The 18,738-nt window shown below is 52.9% G+C and overlaps 7 protein-coding genes across 7 annotated transcripts; 3 read left to right on the forward strand and 4 right to left on the reverse strand.

Moving 5' to 3' along the window:
• The first annotated feature begins 111 nt into the window (after window positions 1-111).
• On the forward strand, window positions 112-2,387 carry PV07_00465 (uncharacterized protein). The gene has a single exon (XM_016386917.1). The coding sequence runs from the start codon at window positions 200-202 to the stop codon at window positions 1,814-1,816; it is 1,617 nt and encodes a 538-aa protein (XP_016253845.1). The 5' UTR covers window positions 112-199; the 3' UTR covers window positions 1,817-2,387.
• Window positions 2,214-5,919, reverse strand: PV07_00466 (uncharacterized protein). Its single transcript, XM_016386918.1, has one exon. The coding sequence runs from the start codon at window positions 5,749-5,751 to the stop codon at window positions 2,773-2,775; it is 2,979 nt and encodes a 992-aa protein (XP_016253846.1). The 5' UTR covers window positions 5,752-5,919; the 3' UTR covers window positions 2,214-2,772.
• Window positions 5,920-6,252: 333 nt separating this feature from the next.
• On the forward strand, window positions 6,253-8,223 carry PV07_00467 (uncharacterized protein). Its single transcript, XM_016386919.1, has one exon. It carries the CDS (start codon window positions 6,652-6,654, stop codon window positions 8,023-8,025), a length of 1,374 nt encoding a protein of 457 aa, XP_016253847.1. The 5' UTR covers window positions 6,253-6,651; the 3' UTR covers window positions 8,026-8,223.
• Window positions 8,224-8,422: 199 nt separating this feature from the next.
• Window positions 8,423-10,169, forward strand: PV07_00468 (uncharacterized protein). The gene is made up of 2 exons (XM_016386920.1): window positions 8,423-8,769; window positions 9,031-10,169. The coding sequence occupies exons 1-2, from the start codon at window positions 8,527-8,529 to the stop codon at window positions 9,463-9,465; spliced, it is 678 nt and encodes a 225-aa protein (XP_016253848.1). The 5' UTR covers window positions 8,423-8,526; the 3' UTR covers window positions 9,466-10,169.
• Window positions 10,170-10,181: 12 nt separating this feature from the next.
• Window positions 10,182-12,261, reverse strand: PV07_00469 (uncharacterized protein). The gene has a single exon (XM_016386921.1). The coding sequence runs from the start codon at window positions 12,208-12,210 to the stop codon at window positions 10,387-10,389; it is 1,824 nt and encodes a 607-aa protein (XP_016253849.1). The 5' UTR covers window positions 12,211-12,261; the 3' UTR covers window positions 10,182-10,386.
• Window positions 12,262-12,642: 381 nt separating this feature from the next.
• On the reverse strand, window positions 12,643-15,709 carry PV07_00470 (uncharacterized protein; the record flags this gene model as incomplete). Its single annotated transcript, XM_016386922.1, has 2 exons — window positions 12,643-15,605; window positions 15,652-15,709. 2 exons carry the CDS (start codon window positions 15,707-15,709, stop codon window positions 12,643-12,645), a joined length of 3,021 nt encoding a protein of 1,006 aa, XP_016253850.1.
• Window positions 15,710-16,409: 700 nt separating this feature from the next.
• On the reverse strand, window positions 16,410-18,271 carry PV07_00471 (uncharacterized protein). Its single transcript, XM_016386923.1, has 3 exons — window positions 17,789-18,271; window positions 17,274-17,742; window positions 16,410-17,228 (listed from the first exon to the last, which is right to left on the reverse strand). Exons 1-3 carry the CDS (start codon window positions 18,084-18,086, stop codon window positions 16,514-16,516), a joined length of 1,482 nt encoding a protein of 493 aa, XP_016253851.1. The 5' UTR covers window positions 18,087-18,271; the 3' UTR covers window positions 16,410-16,513.
• Between the last annotated feature and the right edge of the window lie 467 nt (window positions 18,272-18,738).

The following is an 18,738-nucleotide window of genomic DNA, read 5'->3' on the forward strand; positions in this document are numbered from 1 at the left end:
CACACCACCTAGAGCAGTTCCGGTGACGTCGATCGGATGAGTTTCCCCGAAGATTGGCCAGGATTTCCCCTCGGGCGCAGGCAGTTCGTGCCTGTTCTCGCGCAGGTACGGGCATCTTTGATCGCTGACATCTGTGACGAACCGCAGCCAACCTTTCGGGGATGTCGAGCTCTGCTGTCACAGCCAACCCACCGCAAGCATGACGGAGATCGCACCGCGCGAGGTCACTCCGCCTCCCCTCCAAGCCCCCACGGCCAAAGAACGGAAATACGACCGTCAATTGAGATTATGGGCTGCCGCAGGGCAACGCGCCTTGGAAGAATCCCACGTCCTCTTGATTGTGGGAGACGATGACTTTGGTTCCAATAGCAGTGTTGCTGGTGCTGAAGCTCTAAAGAACCTCATCCTACCGAGTGTCGGCAGCTTCACAATTGCAGACTCCGCAACCGTCACCGAAAAAGATCTGGGAATCAACTTCTTCCTCGAGTCGGACAGTCTTCACAAATCAAGAGCGGACGAGATGAGACGGTTGCTGCAAGAGTTGAATCCCGATGTGACCGGCCACGCTATTTCAGCTCCCTTGACAGAATGGCTCCCTGTGCAAGACTCCCTCAAGCCGTACAATCTGATCCTCCTCTGCGCTCCAGTGTCCCGGGAACCGCTCGAGAGGATATGTGGGTATGCTTTGGCAAATTGGATACCAGCCATCTACGTCCAATCAGTCGGATTCTTTGCCTCCTTTTCAATTCAATTGCCTGGTGAATTTCCCATCGTGGATACTCACCCCGATCCCGAAAGCACCCAAGACCTCCGTCTTCTTGCGCCCTGGCCTGAACTCGATGCCGAAATCGATGCTCTGGGGGACCTCTCATCGCTATCAGATCACGACCACGGCCATATCCCATACATCCTCATTCTCTTACACTATCTTAGACGGTGGAAGCTCGATCACAATGACAAGTACCCTTCGTCCTTCAAAGAAAAGACCGAGTTTCGGGACCTTGTCAAATCGGGCGCGAGAACAAACAATCCCGAAGGCGGCGAAGAGAACTTTGACGAAGCCTGTGCTGCGGTTCTCAAGAGTATCGCTCCCCCACCACTGGGCAGTGGTTGTAAGGAGATGATGTCTATGCCTTCGTGCACCAACCTGACCACGGACTCCGCCAACTTCTGGGTAGTCGCAAATGCCATCAAAAAATTCTACGACACCCACGGCGTTCTACCGCTACCTGGAACTCTACCAGACATGAAAGCCACCAGCGCAGATTATGTCAAGCTTCAAACCATCTACAAGACCAAAGCACGAGCTGACGTGGCCGAAGTGACAAAGCTTGTTCGACAAATTGAAACGTCCCTTTCAAGGACGGCTTCGCAAGTACCGGACTCGGAGATTGAATCCTTTTGCAAAAACGCCTCTCATGTACGCGTCTTGACCAACCAAAACAAAGACACTCTACCTTCACTCCGACTAATGCTACCGGATCCCAAAATCTCCTCTCGTCTTGGATCCATCATCGAAAATGATTGGGAATCCCTGTTCCCTGTGTTCATCGCACTCAACAGTAAAAGCTTCTCGTCAGACACTCCGCCCAACGTGGCTTCACTATCATCCGACCCCGAAACCCAAGACAACATCACCAATGCAATCACGGAAGTCGAGCGTGCGGGGGGCGGTGAGCTGCATAACATTTCCAGTATATTGGGAGGCATGGTCGCGCAGGAGGCGATCAAACTGCTTACGAGGCAGTATGTGCCTGTAGATGGGACTTGTGTATTTGATGGCATAAAGAGCAAGTCTGGAGTCTTCAAGATTTGAAACTCATATACAGAAGGCACCGAGGCTTGAATCAAGTATGCAAGCCCCTTTTCGATGGTAAAGAATCAACGAGTTGGGGGTGATGAATAACGAGACATGCGATAATAGAGGTCATGAAGGATGCGGCCCAGAGAATTGGCCACAAAAAGCACGATAGATCGAACGACCGGTATGGGACTGATCAATCGACCCGGGGATCAACGCACGGAATCCTCTGAAATTCTCGCAAGCCCTCCGAGAAGTGGAATGGTGGACTGACATCTAAGGCTACAACATGCAGCACCTCGAGATAGCCTCCTGAATGTAGGTAGCTCAATGAAAGCTCAACGTGTGGAACAACGACCATGACAGCTGCTATCTATCATATGCCCTACCGCAGAAGAGAAATAGACGACACTGGAGACTGGGTTCTGGAGCCCGTTCACACCCAGTTATTTACTTCCCCTCTGACCCCGAGAAGAGACAGCGACTGAAAGGGGGTGTGAAAGTCGATGAATGCTAGCATGTAAAGGAATACCATTATTACCCATCCCCGCTATGCCATGCCAATGCCATCCCAAAAAAAGGGCGCTATCTATATACAAAAAGTGTGAAGATACATACATCAACATTAACGTGCACATGTACGAGGTACGCTGTAGCACAAAACCAACGGCTGTACAAAATAATGGGGGTCTTGAGAAAATTGGCCCTCGCCTCGCATCGCAGGAAGGATGTAACATAGCTCCTTCTCCCCCTTCAGCGCACATGCGGCCGCCATCGTACCGTGACCGGAAGAAACAAGATGGGATGCATGCGTGCGAAACACTGCAAGGCTTGAACGCGTCATGACAAGCGTGTCGGGTGAAGGTTCGTGTTCATGTTCAGGTTCGGCGGGGAAATCGACGCGAAAGAAAAGGACCAGGAGACAGACAGACACACACACGCTGAACGCCGGACGGGGCCTGAGGCCCAGATCATATCGCGTCTCTCCACTCATCCGTGAGCTCCTCTTCCCGGACCATCCTCCTCAGATCCCTCAGCACGGCCTCGGTGCCCTTCTCCACCACAGTGATCCTTGGAACGCGGAATCGGTTTCCACTGACTTCCAAGACCCGGAGTCGCCCCTCGACCTTTTCCTTGGACCCAGGGAGATTGCCCAACAGGCCCAGCTTGGGCGGCAGACTCTCGATCTCATTGTTCCTGATGTCAAGGACTTCTAACCCCCGGACTCCCTCGACATCGACGGAACTGAACCAGTTGTCTGTCGCCAGTAACGAGTTCACGTTCGGCCACCAGGCGCGAACCCACGGCACGTGGCCTGCCAGACGATGGCATGAGATGTTCACCTCCGTGAGGCACGGAGCTTTCAGGTAGGTGGTGAGCGCGTCGAGAGATGTCAGCCCTGTGGAGACGATATAGAATGATTTCAGGTTCGGGAGGAAGAGCTCGCTGGTCAGGTACTCTGTGGGATGGAGTTGAGGGTTGTGAGAGAGGTCGAGAGATTGGAGGGTGTATTTGAGGGAAGGGTGTGAAAGAAGGTCGACTGGAAAGGAAGTAAGCTCGTTATTGGAGAGCTTGAGGGTGTGGATCGGCGAAGATAGGTCGATTTCGGCAACGGAGAGTGTAGCAAGAGAATGGGAGGAAAGGTCGAGGATTCCGTTGGTAGGGGCGTAGTGGTACTCTCCCGCCGAGTTCAAGTCGATATGGTTGTCGTTCAACTCTGGGGTAGGCTTCTCTGATTGTTCTACTTCAAGTTTCTTCTCGAGTTCCGTCTTGAGCTCAGAAGTGCTCATCGTAAGGTACTTCTTCTCGCGAAGTGGATTTCCGACGATGTTGAAACTCGACAGGTTGACCATCGTCGCGATCTCGGGGGAAACGAGCCGGATGTTGTTGTTTCCAAAGTCTGCTGTCTTCAGATTCTCTAGCTGCGTAAAACCCAAGGGAATCTCTTCCAGTTGGTTTTCTGACACGTCCAAGGTATAAAGCTGGCTGCAATTCGTTAAGGATAGTAGGCCGGTCACCTTGTTGCCATTTAGAGTAAGAGAACGGAGGTTGGGGAGGTCTGGGGCACTGTCGCTGTCGAAAAGCTTCTCCAGCCCATTGAACGAGGCGTCCAAGATACGCAGCTCAGGGAGAGCCAGCGCACCTGGTAATAGGATACCTGAAATGCAATTTCTTGAGATGTTGAGCTCGGCCAGAGTTGAGGTGGGTAGACTCTCCCAGGAGAGTGTTGAGAACTTGTTGCCGGTAATGTTCAAGACCTTCAAGTTCTGGAGCAGGGTTAGACCTTCTGCTCCAAAGCTCTGGATTTTGTTGCCTCGCAAGTCCAAAACTTGAAGGTCTCCTAGCTTGCAGTCGCCTAATTCCAGTGTGCCTTCGATGAGATTGTCCGCGACAACAAGCTCCTTTAGATGAGGAATTTGGCCGATAACCTCAAAAGCATTGTTGCTAATTTTGTTGCCGCTCAAGTTCAAGGTTTGAAGTCTCTCTAACCTTCGCAATCCCATTGGTATTTGCCGCAATCGGTTTCTGCGCAGGTCGATGGTCTCGAGGCCGCCAAATTGACATCTCTTCTCGTCGTCGTCAGCTAGTTCCGATTCTGCAAAATCGGGAAACATGTCGTCCTCCAATTCGTTTAGCTCATTGTCTGCTGCGTTGAGTTTTATTAAGTCCACCATCTCAGCCCAGTTTGTCATGCTGTTCTCTGATTCATACATTTTCATCACTTCTGAAGGCATCTGCTTCAATTTCATTGCTGCAATATTCAGATGACCAGACGTTACGGCTTGTTGTATACGTTTCCGCAAGAGGCCTTTGTTATCGCCGCCCAGAGACGCAGCTTCGTCGATAAGATCCGTGGGCCAGCCGGGGGCTCCAGCTGGTGGTGCACTTGCCGTCCCAGCGCTCTCCCGAGCCTTTCTCTTCGCAGCCTTGGCCTTTGCAATTGTCTCTCGTAAAGCTGCTGAGGACTTTGGCGAATTCGTTGTCTGTGCCTCTTTCGCTGCAGCAACAGTGGTATCCGGCTGAACGGGGCCATCCTTCCTTGCCCTTGTTGGCGATTTCGAGGGAGGGGTTGATGGTGCGAGTGAGTTCTCGCCTCGTGACCGGGGTTTGAGAAGTGCCGGCGGCGACTCAACATTGGAAACCGCGAGTTTGCCACTGGATCGGGGCGTAGGAGAAGGGACTCTGAAAAGGGATGACAGAGACTGCTTTGAAGCTGGTGTGGGCGACGTTGCCCTCCTGTCCCCATAGGTAGGCCTGTATTTCATGGTTTGAGCTGACAGCTTTGGTGGAACTCCAGGAGACTCCTTATAAGACACATCGAAAGCTGAACTAGACGATCTCCTGGAATCCCGAAGTGGCTTCGCGATTCGTGAGCGCTGACCCTTGACAAATGCTTTTGGGGGAGTGTAGATTTCGCCAGGCGAGACAACCGGGGGAAGAGCCATCATGTCCTTGGTCGGAGAGATCCTCCCAGGCGGTCGAAAGGGTCTTTTAGTTGGTGAATCTGGACGAGGTGCCGTTGATGAAGGAGTTGGGGAAATCTGTTGAGTTCGATGCTTTGTGCCGGCCTTTGAAGCAGTCGGGTTCTCGTTCCCAGTCTCGAACACCGGGAGATCTGGGCTGGAGCCAGGCGGAGTCGTGTCCAAGGTCGTGATTTGCACATCGCGAAGAGCATCTCTCACCGGGGACTCGCTCCTTGGGTTTACAGGTTTATCCAACCAGCCATATCGCGAGCGGATCGACTGGTTGACGTTTTCCCCAAGGGGACGCGGTATATGTGAAGTCTTCCGCAATTCGTCGTGGTGTATGTTCGGTACAGGCGATGAACGAGCAGACATTTTCAAGTTGTCACTCGAGGCCACTGCACGTGGCATTGGGAGTTTGGACAGGCGTGGAATGGTACCACGGACGGGGATATGGGACCCCTGCTCATGGTGGTGGTGGTCCATGCTTTCTCAAAGACGAGATGTTGGAGAGCCGAGTTTTGCTTGGGACATGGACTCGGGCGGGAATCTCATCTGGCCCTGGTTCTGACAATTGCTGGGTATGCTGGACATGGAACTCAGAAGCTCGGAGTGCCAGCTCGAGGGTGCTGAGCCCTGTAGAAAAGGTCTTTGGGATGTTGACATTGGCTCAGGGGTGTAGAAAAAAGTCGGGCTTGTTGGTTGTCCTCCACGACCGCGCTAGGCCAAGCCACGGTGACGCCAATTTGACGCGTCGGGCGCATCGATTTAGAGTCCGAGCCGTGCTTAGTTAAGAAAAGGCGCGCCGTGGGCTGCGTCGGGGTGCCTCGCAAGCCTCCAGGTGACACCCCGGCGCCCGTGATGCCTAAACGGTAGGGGTTTAGCCTTGACGGGCTCCGCTCCACCCTCCCTGTTACGCGCACTGTTCCATCCTCCAGCACCGCCAGCTCCTCCGGCTCCAAACTCCACCGTCACCACCACCACCACTTCAACCTCAACCTCTTCCCAGCCTCCCCTCTACCTCTGTCCCTGGCTGTCCCTCTCCCCCTTCCCCTGCCCTCACCATCCCACTCTCCTCTGTCAAATACAATCCTGCATCCTGTGCATCGTCCTGTCCTTACCCAAATTTCCAGCTTGAGTTCCAGTCTCTCTCTCTGGATCCAGACCTTCTTTTGTCCATATCTCACCCGACAATCCGACAGTGAGCGCACTGTTGCGACGAGCATTCTCGCTCAACTCTACTGCACCGCCGTCGCTACCATTACGCCTTGCGGTTGACGGCTTTTTTGAACGGCGGCGATTGCGTGAAGCCATCGACTGCGTACTTTGCACTGCTGCAATCTATTGGCAACAGATTTTGGCTATCCATCCGAGGTCGACAGCGCCATGGCCAATTCTCAGTCCCCCGCGGATGAGTCGACAGTCCCTGCCACTCCTCCTTACGCTCGCACTCGCTCTGCGGACAGCATGGGTAAATCCTCCTATGCGTCTCCTCCACCAATGTCAGCCTCTATGACACCTCCTCCGTCCACGCAGCCTCCTCGGTTTCAGTCTCCCGTCAATCGCATAAGCGCCGCTCCCATCGACGCCTTACTTGCTTCACCTCCGCCAACTGCTATCAGATCAAATGTCCTTGGCGCCTTGCCCACCCCAGATGCGATCGCGAAAGCGGAGATCGATGAACTGCGAACCATGGCCACTGACTTGGTCGCAGCAGTCCGAGAAGCAAGAACCTCGGCCGCTCACTTCAAATTGCAACACAGTCTTCTGGCCATGGAGGCGGACCAAGCTGCGCAACGAGCTGAGGTCGAACAACAGATGAGTCGTCGGGAAATTGAGGTCCTTCAAACCGCCGAATACAGGCAGCGCGCATCGATGCTTTCACGAAACTCAGTCCCCCCACCGCAACCCCAGATTGAGGCATTGACCAAAACATGCCGGGCTTTGGAGGAGGAACGTGATGAGGTGGAGAAACGACTTGCGCGAGCGAAGAAGCTTGTCGAGTTGCAGAATGATAGGAACGAATTGCTCGAAGAGGAGAATGCTCTCCTCAAGAGGCGAATTCGCGAGAACAGAGAGCACTTCACGAGATTTAAAAGTATGTCGCCATCGTACACCACGCCTCGCGACACCTTCACGACACCTCATCGGAAGCCCGTGCCTCGCTTCCCAGAGTCTGCACCTGCACCGAACCATTCGAACATTGCTGCCCTTCTTGCGGCCGGTGAAGTTCTTAGTGGAGAGAGTCTCAGTGTCCCTTCGACGCCAACCAGAACTCATACCTCCAAGTTCAAGCATGGCCATACTCGTGGAGCTCATTCACTGTCTTCGCTGCAGACTACGCCTGTACAAGTTAGGCCTGCCACCCGCGACGGCTACCCAGCGTCTATGGTGCCCTTTTCTGCACCTACTTCCCAATTGGTAATTGAGTCAGCCGAAAGAGAACGCCATGACCGAGACAGCACCATTTCCGTATCCGATGCCGAAGAGGGCAACAACGATGACAGCATTCCAGAGTCTCAGGCCAGTTCACTGGCGAGCGACATGCTGCGTCGAAACCCAGGCTCTCAAGAGAGCTTGAGGCTGTCTCAAGGCGCAGAGCGCTCAAGCAATTTACTTCAAAGCAAGATATTTGGCCCCGTCAAGAAACCTCAGATCAGAAAGCGAGGCGCGAGTTTTGGAGAGTCTGACATCAAGGCGAAGAAAGCAAAGCTTTCTCAAGGAGTTGGCCTTGGTATTGGGTCTTGGAGTCAAGGCTAATGGGGATATGGCAGATGATGGGAATGAATGATGATTGGAGATGTGCTTGTAATGATACCCTCTCGAATCCGGCGTTGGTGTTGAGATTGGAGGCTTGGAAATGAAGTGTTACAGTAGGATGTCTCTACCCTGGTAGCTCATGCTCAGTCTTATCAATGGAGAATATGCTCAGACTTCAAATTCTTTGTATCAACCTCGATAATGCCGTCTGAGCTCACTCGAACTTGGTAAATGATTCCCAGCCTCCAATCGAAGTGAACCTGAATGATGCGCGAGGCTAGCACTGAACGAGGCTGAAGCTAGTCCCAAAATGGAAATAGCATAGTCACATGACTACACAAATCTTGGCCCAAATGTTCTCTGCCAAGCCTCGAAATTGCAGCCCTCGCACTCCACCAAAAGTTCGACCTCACTTTCTGCGGTCTCGGGAAAAGCCAACGAACTTCCCTCTTTTCCCATATCCTCAATCGTCGGTTTCTTTTTCGTCATTCCCTCGCAACAATGGCGATCAAGCACAACCAGCAGCTCCCCAACAACCACTTCCACAAGGACTGGCAGCGCCGCGTCCGCGTGCACTTTGACCAGGCCGGCCGCAAGTCTCGACGCCGCGCCGCCCGTCTGGCCAAAGCCGCTGCCGTTGCCCCCAGACCCGTCGACAAACTCAGACCCGTCGTGAGGTGTCCTACGATCAAGTACAACCGCCGCGCCAGGGCCGGTCGGGGTTTCACCCTGATGGAGTTGAAGGTATGGTTTTCTTTCCGTCATTTCTGTCTTTCAAAAAGCCAATTGGGTCTGGTCATGGAGAAGGGAGATGGGTGTGAAAGAACGAGGGATACGAGAAAGAGAAGGACGGGGTGAAATATATTCCACGTGCCCAAATTGGCCGAATGTCGGTCTCTTGAGAAATCCCACGACAACAATCTTGGAATCATCAATCGCCTACACTATATGAAAAGCTTTTATAGCAAGAATCTCACTAACACATCATCTCTCTCCAACAAACAGGAAGCCGGCATCCCCCGCAAACTCGCGCCCACGATCGGCATCGCCGTCGACGCCCGCCGCCTGGACACCAACCAAGAGACGCTGACGCTCAACGTGTCGCGGCTCAAGGCGTACAAGGCGCGCCTGATCCTGTTCCCGCGCAAGTCCGGCCAGCACAAGAAGCTGGACTCGTCCGAGGGTGACGTGAAGATGGCGACCGAGTCGGCGGAGAAGAAGGACGGCAAGCTCGTCACGTCGCTGCGAGCCCTCATGGCCGTCGACGCCGGCGTCGGCCTCAAGCACGGGTTCCAGGAGGTCAAGAAGGGAGACATGCCCGAGGGCGAGGAGGCCGCATACCGGAAGCTGAGGCAGGCGCGCAGCGAGGCCCGCTTCGTCGGCGTGCGCGAGAAGAGGGCCAAGGCCAAGGAGGAGGCCGAGGAGGCCAAGAAGAAATAAACCACCCTAAAAACCCCAACCACAAACATGTCCCGCCCACTACTCCTCCTCCCCCGGCCAAATGTCAACACGCCCACAACGGACGACAGTTGCCGGACTCGAGGAATCAAGTTTCTCCAAGGGAACGCTGGTGTGGTTTTCGATATGAGCTTACGGTTAGAGAAAGGGCAGAGAGAGAGAGTGAGTGGAGGAGAACATGGAGCTGGGAAGGAAGCAAGCAAGCAAGCATGATATCCATCCACGAGGCTCTGGCATGAGACGAACGGGTTGTGTGCAGGTGTGTTGAATGTGCAAAAACGGAGCAGTGCAAAAGCAGATCATGCATGTCATGTCCTTCCCCCCCTTTTTTTTTCCGCGCGAGGGAAGGATTCGGAAGCAGTCGTTGTCGTCGTGTGCCACACCACGGCGAGGTTTTTCCTACTTCCTTTCCACCACCTTTGCATGGCTTGCAAGATCCGAGGATGGGATGGAGGGCTGCGCATCAGGGCATGGCATAGAAAAATGAAACAATGAAAAAAACATTCAGAGATGGCAGCAAATGCAATGAAACCCACCTAATCATGAGGCCCTGGCTCCTAGCCATGCGCAGTTCCACTTCCACTTCAAATCGTCCCACCAACGTGCTTCGAATTAATCCTTCAGGACCAAAAATAAGAAAAGTAACGTATCATCAATGAAATCGATGTCTACATGGGGTCCAATGGACCTTGCAAAGTTCTTTGATGGGTATCATCACAGTTTCGACTCGTCGCTCATTACTGACAACTAGCTCGAAGCGGCAGCAGACTCATGAGCCATGTCCTTCTGATATGCACAACCAAGCCACCACGTTATCCTAATGGTCCTGTTCACTGATAGAGGGGTATCTTGTAACATTCGTCAACTCATGTATTCGTGATTCGGCACATCTGGCATCAGCTGTCACCCCTTTTGCTTGTCCTTTGAGGTGCCGCCGAATTTGAATTCATCACTGTCTCCGTGGATCAACATCCAAATGTTCTCAAATGCTCCCTTGACGCCCAAGCTCGGGATCAAGCTGCCAAAAATCGTCCTCAACCCAGGTTCTGCTTTCGGCGGAATTCCACTGACAGAAACCTGGATCTGAGACAAAGGCCCACCTGCCCAGTCGATATCAATAGCCCATGAGAGTATGACTTTCTTTCTGAATTTCTTGCCGCCTGCGGTAACATTCGTTTCTGCGTCGACTGCCGCATTTTGGGTCATATCCAGGTATCGTGCTAGCTCAATTGCTCGGTCCTGAGTCAGCTCGTGGTCATTGTCATCCTCGTGCTGCTGTCCCTGGTTGGACGAAGGCGTGTTGTATTTGTTGTCCAGCCACTGGAATACTTTGGCACGTTCGACCGCAGCAGTGAACCATCGCCCTATTCCCCATATCAGTCCACTGACATCAAGTCGATGCAGAGGATGCTCCAAACGATCATTGACCCATTTGAAAATCTCGGCTCTCGTGGTCTTCGTACGGCGGGCTCTGCTCATTACCTCCTTCAGCTCGACATGTTCGATTTGGACATTTTCGGCGTCAACTACCACTTCGAATGCGCAAGAAAAGGCATCCGGATACCATGGAGGCGGAGCTTCAAGTTTTAGGGAGTGGATCATCTTCGTTCGCTCCCTGATTACCTTCGTCTCCGTCCGAGCAGTCAGTTGGAGGTTGCCAGGTGCAAACAACGTTAAGTGAGAGGACATTTCGCCGCCGCCATCGATGTAATCAAAGCTTCGGAGAGATCTATCCTCGAAGAGTGATTGCTGTAGCATAGAAACAATTTCCTGGCTCAAATCATTGTCATCATCAATGGCTGCCTGCAGTTGCTCGTTCTCCTTCTGTAATTGTTCCAACCTTCTTTTCAACGATTCCAGAGTCGGTACCTGTTCTTCGCTCTGTTCGGGCACTGCCTCACTGTGTTCTTGCCCCTCATCCAGCTCACTTTCTGGTGCTTCTTGAGCGTCGTCTTGCATGCTCTCGTTGTCATCATTGGAGGCCTCGACAGCTGGAGGCGCTCTGGGTTTCAGAGGACTGCTCGTGATGGGCCCGCGTGACCCGTCTCTCCATCTGCCTGATCTGCTGCTCATCTTCGAACTCCTGGGGCTACTGCTTGATGCCAGACCACGCGGTCGTTCAGGTGCGGGGCTGAGACCCAGCTCAACAGGCGTGGGAGGCAACTCAGGCTCACCACTTGCACCTCGCGAAACAGCTCTCGCATCCGTCTCTTTTCTTGGGACCAGCTTGGGCAGGATGGCTGGCGTAGCAGGTCCCTCGCCGGACTCGGTTCTTTCCCTGGCTGTGTGTTGTGCAGGCTGACGCTCCTTCAGCGCCGGGCGCTCGTCGTCACTAGCCTGGCCAGCTTTTGAAGGCGTGGACTCTTTTTGCAACGCCGTGGATTCCTGGCTCGACTGGTTTTCGTTCGCCTGGGCAGCGGATACGTCGACTGGACTATCGAGATCTCGGCGGCGGGCAACCTGGGATACCGTCCTGGGCACTTCGGGAATGTGATCGTGTCTCCCCAGAATTTCGTCTCTCAGGACCTTTCCCCTGGGTTCGGTGACTGAGCGACGGGTCGACCGAGTGATGAGATGGGGATGGGAGCGTGCTAAGGAACTTTTTGTGGGAGAGCGGTAGGATGCCCTGGTGGGAGTCGTCGGCTGTCCGTTAGCGACACCGGTACCATTGCTCGTTTGCGACAGGCTCGGATCGATCTTGCGTCTCTTCGGTGGGGAGTGCAGCATTGTGGGCGGTGGTTGCCGACGTGGACGATGCTGCCCGCTCCAGGCTCTTGCTCGCTCTTTGGGGGATAACGAAGGCGCGTCCCTGAACGCGACGAGCGTAGCAAATCGTAACTTGCCCATTTTGGAAGAGCATGGCGCTGCCCTAAGTCCTGTAAGCGAGGCGTGTCCAATTAAAAGGTCCAATCCTTAAAAGCAGCACTGCTGAGCTTCCAATTTCGGACTTAGTCTAACCCGATTCTGCTTCTATATAACTATCGCTACTCTTTGCTCAACAATTCACAGTCTCTTTTGAGCTGCAGATCCGAGCAAGTCAAGGCTCTAAAATTGCAATTAGAATGCATTCTTATGTTAAATATGGCGGTATATACGACGCTGTCGGTAAAATAATGCAGCGAATGTCGAAATATTCTGTGCAGAATGTAGGCATTATCACTAATTATGTTCATACATCATGTTCATCCCTGACGCCTGACCACTCTCCTTTTCCAAACACCATCGCCGGGAGCCGTCCGGCTGAGTGAGCCAACCAGCCCAATACAGTCCACCCCGCATTTTGACCTTGTCGTCTCTTTCTTTAGAAGTCATGGTCTCATATCCTTGCATTTCCTCCCGAAGATGATTGTCCTCATTGCAGAGCATGAGCCACACAGTAAGGGGTCTTGTAGGTTCGCGTGGCATCATCATTTTCTCGTTCAAGGCCCTCCAGCGGAAGATCGCGAACACCGTAAGAACCATCAAGGCCAGGATAGCCCAACTGGCATATATGCTGACAAGAAAATCGAGCCAAATCTGAGCAGAGTTAAATGGAACGCCGCCGATGGCGATGATCAAAACATCAGATAGAATGGCCACAAAGGCCACAAAAGCGTGGAAGAAGTTTCCTCTCCAAAGCGCCTGGAAGATGCTTGTTAGAGGCGTCGAGTTCTGTGAGACTAGGATCGTTGAGTCTGGCTTCGCTGACCCGCGAAATAGTCGTCGATAAGGTGTTAAAAGTCGAACTTCTCGTTCTAGCTGTTTCCAGCGGATATCGAGGAGACTGGCAGCAACTGTGAGGACAAACTGTCTTGTTGGGTTGCGGTTGAAATAGTTGTTGAAGGGATCATCCTGTCCATCCATATAGTACCCTACGAGGACGCCGAGAAGTGCAAGAATGGAAAGAAGGAACAGAGTATCGATGAGGAAACGGTTCGAAAGTGTGCTTCGTGAGTTGTGCATATTGCCCCCGCCAGTATGTGAATGCGCCAGAGCAGAATACTTCGGCTGTTTGGTGTAGTTGACTGCGGGCTTTGCCGCTTGTGCAGGTGCTCTGACAACTCCATACCTCATATAACCCGTCGTTGTCTGATGTCGCCGCAACATGTATCTGTAAGGATCGAGGAGTTGTTTTGCAGATGAGCGGCTTGATCTTTGGTCAATTCGTCGCAGGTCCTCCATAAGCTCTTCATTGTTGAGAAGTGAAGCCATCGTGGCGACGGAAGATGGATTAGAAAATACCCCACTCCGCCGGCGACTAGACAGGATGATCACCAACAGAATGATGACAGCAATGAGAGAAAGGATGGCTTGAAGAGCTCTGGCGTAGTCGATTTTGAGGTACCACATGGGATTGCACCGTTCCATTATAAGGTCGGGGCTTCTGCACCACGCGATCGCTCTCACAGTCGTACACTGGGTTGCGATTGATGGGAGAGCGCTCAAGCAAAGATAGACGAGACCCACCAGGGTGACGACAGGGTGGCTAAGGAACATGTTACTTAATCCCTCAATCGACAAACTGGTGGCCATATAGTCCGCCAAAAGTGAATCTGCAGCGGATGCACCCTTTTCCCTGGAGAGAAGGTAAAATGGCTCCATCATTTTCGTAGAAGCGAATACGGTGGCCCAAACGAGTTTGAGAATAACTGCTATCAGGACAGGTAGGTATATGGCGCGAAAGTACTGGAGGTCGCTTACAGCCAAGCCAAGTTCGACTTCGTCTGCCCTCTGGTGATCTGGCGGGGTGGTCGGGATAGATGTACTTTCAGCAAGGACTGTCGGAGTGATGGTGCTGCTGTAGGACGTCAACGTTGCGATGATGGTTGACACACTGCCAGTTGAGTCGTAGGATATCTCAGTCGTTACTACAACGGCGTAGGTCTCTGTTGCAACGGTTGTCAAAGGCCTTCCTAATGCATCCTCCGTGGTGTAAGTGATCAAAGCAGTAAATTGTGAACTGCTTAATTTGGCTGACGGTGTTGAAATGGATGCCGTATATCCTTCTCCGTAAGTCATCCTTGATGGGCTCGACTCAGCTTCGGACGTAGAAGCAGGTGAACTTGGAGTATAAATAGAGGTAGAAATGCCGCTGGTGAGAGCTTCTCCTAGAACCGTCGTCCCTCTGGAATGTGTTTGTCCATTAGAGGAACTGGTCAAGGCTATAGATGTTGTAGTACGCGCACGTGAGGTCGCGCTGCTCGAAGGCACTGTGTAGGGGTTGGTTGGCTTTGTCGAGGTAGATTGTTGTACGTATGCCGTGGTGGTCTCGGTGTGGGCATTATAGGGAGTGGTGCTAGTTTTCCCTTTACCGGTGGATGTGGACTGCACAACATATGCAGTGGTGCTGCTGGTCACTTGTAGAATATATGGAGTAGTGCTACTCGTTATCACGGGCGTGGCAGAAGTCCCAGGCTCGGTCGCAGATGGCACAATGTAGGGAGCAGTGCCGCTCGTTGTCATAGTGGTGGTGGACATGATGGTTGTCGAAGAACTCCTCGAGGTGGTTACAGTTGTCGCAATATATGCACCGGTGCTGCTGGTCGTCGTCATTGACATAGTTTCTCCATCAGTTGTCACCGACTGACTGGTGATCTGGGTGATGTATCCATCAGATGCCAACGACGAAGTGGTGATCTGGGTGATGTATCCATCAGATGTCGACGACGGAGTGGTGATCGGGTCGATGTATGCTGTCGTCGAAGTCGAAGCTGGAGGCAAGGTGGAAGAGCCTGTTGTGGAGGTTATGTCCGACCCTGCTGTCGTAGCCGGGTCAATGGATTCAGGGGTCGAAGTGCTATCAGTCGGCGATGGTGTGCTGTCGGCGGCCGCAGTGGTGGGAGACTCTGTCTGAGACACATATTCGATCGAGTCGACGGTTGATGCTTCAATTAGTGTTGTACTTGTTGCTGATGTCGTAGCCGTGTCTGCCGTAGAGCTTGAAACACCAGGGTCCTGCCTCTTCAGCCTGCTGTGATTCTGTTGTTGATTCTTCTCTTCCAGCGTCAGGCCCGAGCGAAGACCGTACTCGAGTACGGCAATACAAGCCAGCATAACCAGCAAGATCAGGGTCAGGGCAGGCCATCTGGTCGAGAACGGTGCATAGTATTTGGGCGGCCTCGCCTGTCTTTTTGGCGGAGGACCTTTCTTCCATCAGCCTTGTTCAGTAAGTTGGATGGGCAGACTTACTCCACGCAGCCTCTGACACCACCGCGTACTTCCCATGGCTCTCTTCATGCTCGAACATCGTGGCTAGTGTGGGTAGAGGTATTGACTGTGCATGATCCTTGCCTTGGACGATGACTTAGACATCTTAACAATGTTTGCCATTCTGGCAGCGCCTGGACCGTATTACGGCCGGACTTGTGCCTGTCAGGGTCTATCGGACTTCTCTTGAGGACTTGACGGGGAAACTTGTGCCGTCGCGCATTCACGGCTGAGAAGTTGCATGAAAGTCAACTAGCGAACACGAGGCTCTAGTTACTAACGTGGCCAGCTTGGGCAAGAGCAGAAGACCAAAGGCCCAAAGTCTCGAACCCCGGCTAGTCGAGGCAAGCGATGTTCTGGATTGTGATTCGCAGATTGTAAGCATGCTTCTTGAACCTAGAGTCGAATCAAGACTTTTCTCCGTGAACAAGGCATCTTCCCAGCACGGGCTTGTCCTGTACAAGCTCAGTCAAGAACCTCCATCACGAGAGGGGATTCTGCCTTACCTAGAATAGCTTGAATCGTTCCAATGGGGGCGGATAGTATATTCCGCATGTACGAAGAGAATCTATTGTAGCCCTTTACCCGCTGGTGATGGTTGGTGTACTCCGCCATCTGTGGGCAGGGCTGTGCTGGAGTGTTGCCGCCGACTCTACCACGACAGTCACCATCACGTAGCCATAAACGCCGCCATCTGGTTCATGACGTGCAAGCAGGACGGATATGACACCGACACGTTATCAAGTTCGGCCGTTAGAACTCTTGGAATGCCGGACAATCGGACCCGTGTTGTTCGTGTATGCACGTAGTTCATCCCCTTTATCATCACGGTGAATTCGTATTCTTAGCTTGTTCTCAGGTATGGATTGGCGATTGCCAGCCACTTGCATCCTTCGTTCCAGAACTGCTGGCAACCTTGCGCTTGTCGATGCCTGAATGGAAGATATGCCTCTGCCAAGTGCAAAACCTTCTCCCAATGCTCTTGACCGGTCGTTATTGGACTTCCACGAAGCTGCTCGATGTACCACAAGCGAAGCGATGTGTCGCGGCTGATGAAACCGCCGACCACAGTTGCCCAGAGCATGGTATTAGGAGACGTCTGCCAATAATCCCTCTTATCGCACTCGTCAATTAACAACATCAGTCTTTCTGAACCATTCCGGTGGAAGGCGCCAGTGACTGGCAAGGGTTCGAGGCATTCGACTAGAAAAACTATGACAGCGACCCGACATAGGTTGAACAGGAGATCCTCGCCACTTGGCAGCGACAGTGTTTGGTGCTGCAAAATGCGCCACGCCGCGACTAATTGCCCAAAATCTATACTAGAACCAGGATTTTTCAGAACAGTGTCGTACGCGTCGAGTAGGGCATCAACGTCCTCAATTATCGTCAGAAGCCGTCGACCAAGGTGCCTGTTCCGCAAGAAGCGAAAGCCCTGGCAGGAGTTGCTCTTGTCCGGCTTGCGGCACTGGCGGAGAGCCTGGAGCACGGGACTCGGAGGGAAGAAAAGAGGAAAAGCAGGGGCCCTCAGAACGGAAATCGAATCAACAATATCAATCCTAACCAGTAAGCAAGTACTCAGCACATGGGAGAATATCACGCACGTCATGACGATGCCGGCTAGAGAGTCGATGCCGAGTTTGTGCAATCCACCCCTTTGTTTCACCAAGGACAATAACGCCTGAAAATGAGTCGGTTCCCATGTTTTGCTTCCGTAATACTCGTAATCTCTCATCTGCTGCGAGCCTACCAGGGTCCGGCCTTGCATGTCGTTGGGAGGGCCGTGGATGGTTAGTATGGCGATAGCCAGAAGCATCGCATCGCTACATTGACTGTCAGGCTGGAGCATCGCCTCTCGAAGTTGTCTTAATGTCTCATGATAGAAATTGATGCGATGGAATTTTGCAGACGAGTCCCGCGAGCCGAAGAAATAGCGATAAGAAGACCCCGCGTAGGTGATTGCCGGCACCAGATAGGGCGATTCAAGGGCATATTTCACCGTGACGGATCGCCATCTGTCGATGTCTTGTTTCCGGCTGGACAATGCGAAGGACGGCCATTGATCGATGATGGCTGCAAATCAGATCAAGATTGCAGAGGCAGCAGACCACAAACATACCGGATTGAAACATCGTCTGCGCATGCGCAGAGAGATTGGTCACAAAGAAGACATCAAAGGGGTCGAATCGGCTGCCGCTAGGATCTGATCGAAGCGCTGGAGGTGATGGAAGGGTAGAGTTGTTGGCAGGGACAGGAAGAGCTTGCGAGCGTGGCAGTCTCTTCCTCTGTCCCCGTTGATGTGCTACACTCGCGGCATGCTGATGTTGACGGCGCACTTGGTCCTTCTTCCTCCACTCTGAGGGCTTGCCCGCGCTATGGATAAAGGATGTCGTTTGATGATTTGCGTTGGGTGCCATCCGTAAGAATCCATACGAGGAACAGACAAGAGGTGTTTGCAACAGAGTGCATCTGCTGCTATCTTCGGGTTCGCATTGCAGAAGCTACAGGACGCCAGCAGGTAGCTAGGTAGGCGGCGCAGAATCAAGCCCGATATTCCTGTGGCTTGAAGCCTCCATTGCAGTGGTGCCAAGGTCGTGAGGTGCGCCCAGTTTGTAGTGAAACCGGTCGTTTCTTTGCGAGTTTCTTTCGAACCCGCCCTTTGCCAAGGAAATCTGTGAGCTGAAATGCGGTCACAATTGGGCTGTGATTGGCTCATGGGGCTCCCGGGCGGGGCATTAGAGCCTCCGAGTCTGGCGGAACGGAAGAAGCAAGAGGGGGAAATACGGCCTTAGCACGGGCTTGTCGACCGATTTGGTTGGTCTTCGCTAGTTCTTTCCCCGGAAAGCTTGGAGTGGGGCGCCTATAGGGCTGCCAAGAAAGTCAATTTGGCTGGCCGCTTCGAGCCGCTCACCCTTTGGCCCGTTCAGAGTGGTCACGCATGCCAAAGCTTGCAATGTTTAAGCCTCATGCAACAGAAGGAACATTGCATGGGCTTTTAAATCGCCCATGGTCAAATTCTGAGGGCTACGAAACACCTTGGCTCGATGTTTCTCGTGTCATTAGTGCATT

Source organism: Cladophialophora immunda (assembly GCF_000835495.1).
Source record: "Cladophialophora immunda strain CBS 83496 unplaced genomic scaffold supercont1.1, whole genome shotgun sequence".
Classification (NCBI taxonomy): Eukaryota; Fungi; Ascomycota; class Eurotiomycetes; order Chaetothyriales; family Herpotrichiellaceae; genus Cladophialophora; species Cladophialophora immunda.

Coding starts and splice junctions, on each gene's coding strand:
- PV07_00465 (XM_016386917.1), top strand. CDS start 200: ATGACGGAGATCGCACCGCGCGAGGTCACTCCGCCTCCCCTCCAAGCC.
- PV07_00466 (XM_016386918.1), bottom strand. CDS start 5,751: ATGGACCACCACCACCATGAGCAGGGGTCCCATATCCCCGTCCGTGGT.
- PV07_00467 (XM_016386919.1), top strand. CDS start 6,652: ATGGCCAATTCTCAGTCCCCCGCGGATGAGTCGACAGTCCCTGCCACT.
- PV07_00468 (XM_016386920.1), top strand. CDS start 8,527: ATGGCGATCAAGCACAACCAGCAGCTCCCCAACAACCACTTCCACAAG. Junction 8,770..9,030: donor TCACCCTGATGGAGTTGAAG/GTATGGTTTTCT, acceptor TCCAACAAACAG/GAAGCCGGCATCCCCCGCAA.
- PV07_00469 (XM_016386921.1), bottom strand. CDS start 12,210: ATGCTGCACTCCCCACCGAAGAGACGCAAGATCGATCCGAGCCTGTCG.
- PV07_00471 (XM_016386923.1), bottom strand. CDS start 18,086: ATGGCACCCAACGCAAATCATCAAACGACATCCTTTATCCATAGCGCG. Junction 17,743..17,788: donor GCAGACGATGTTTCAATCCG/GTATGTTTGTGG, acceptor TCTGATTTGCAG/CCATCATCGATCAATGGCCG. Junction 17,229..17,273: donor CTAGCCGGCATCGTCATGAC/GTGCGTGATATT, acceptor CTTACTGGTTAG/GATTGATATTGTTGATTCGA.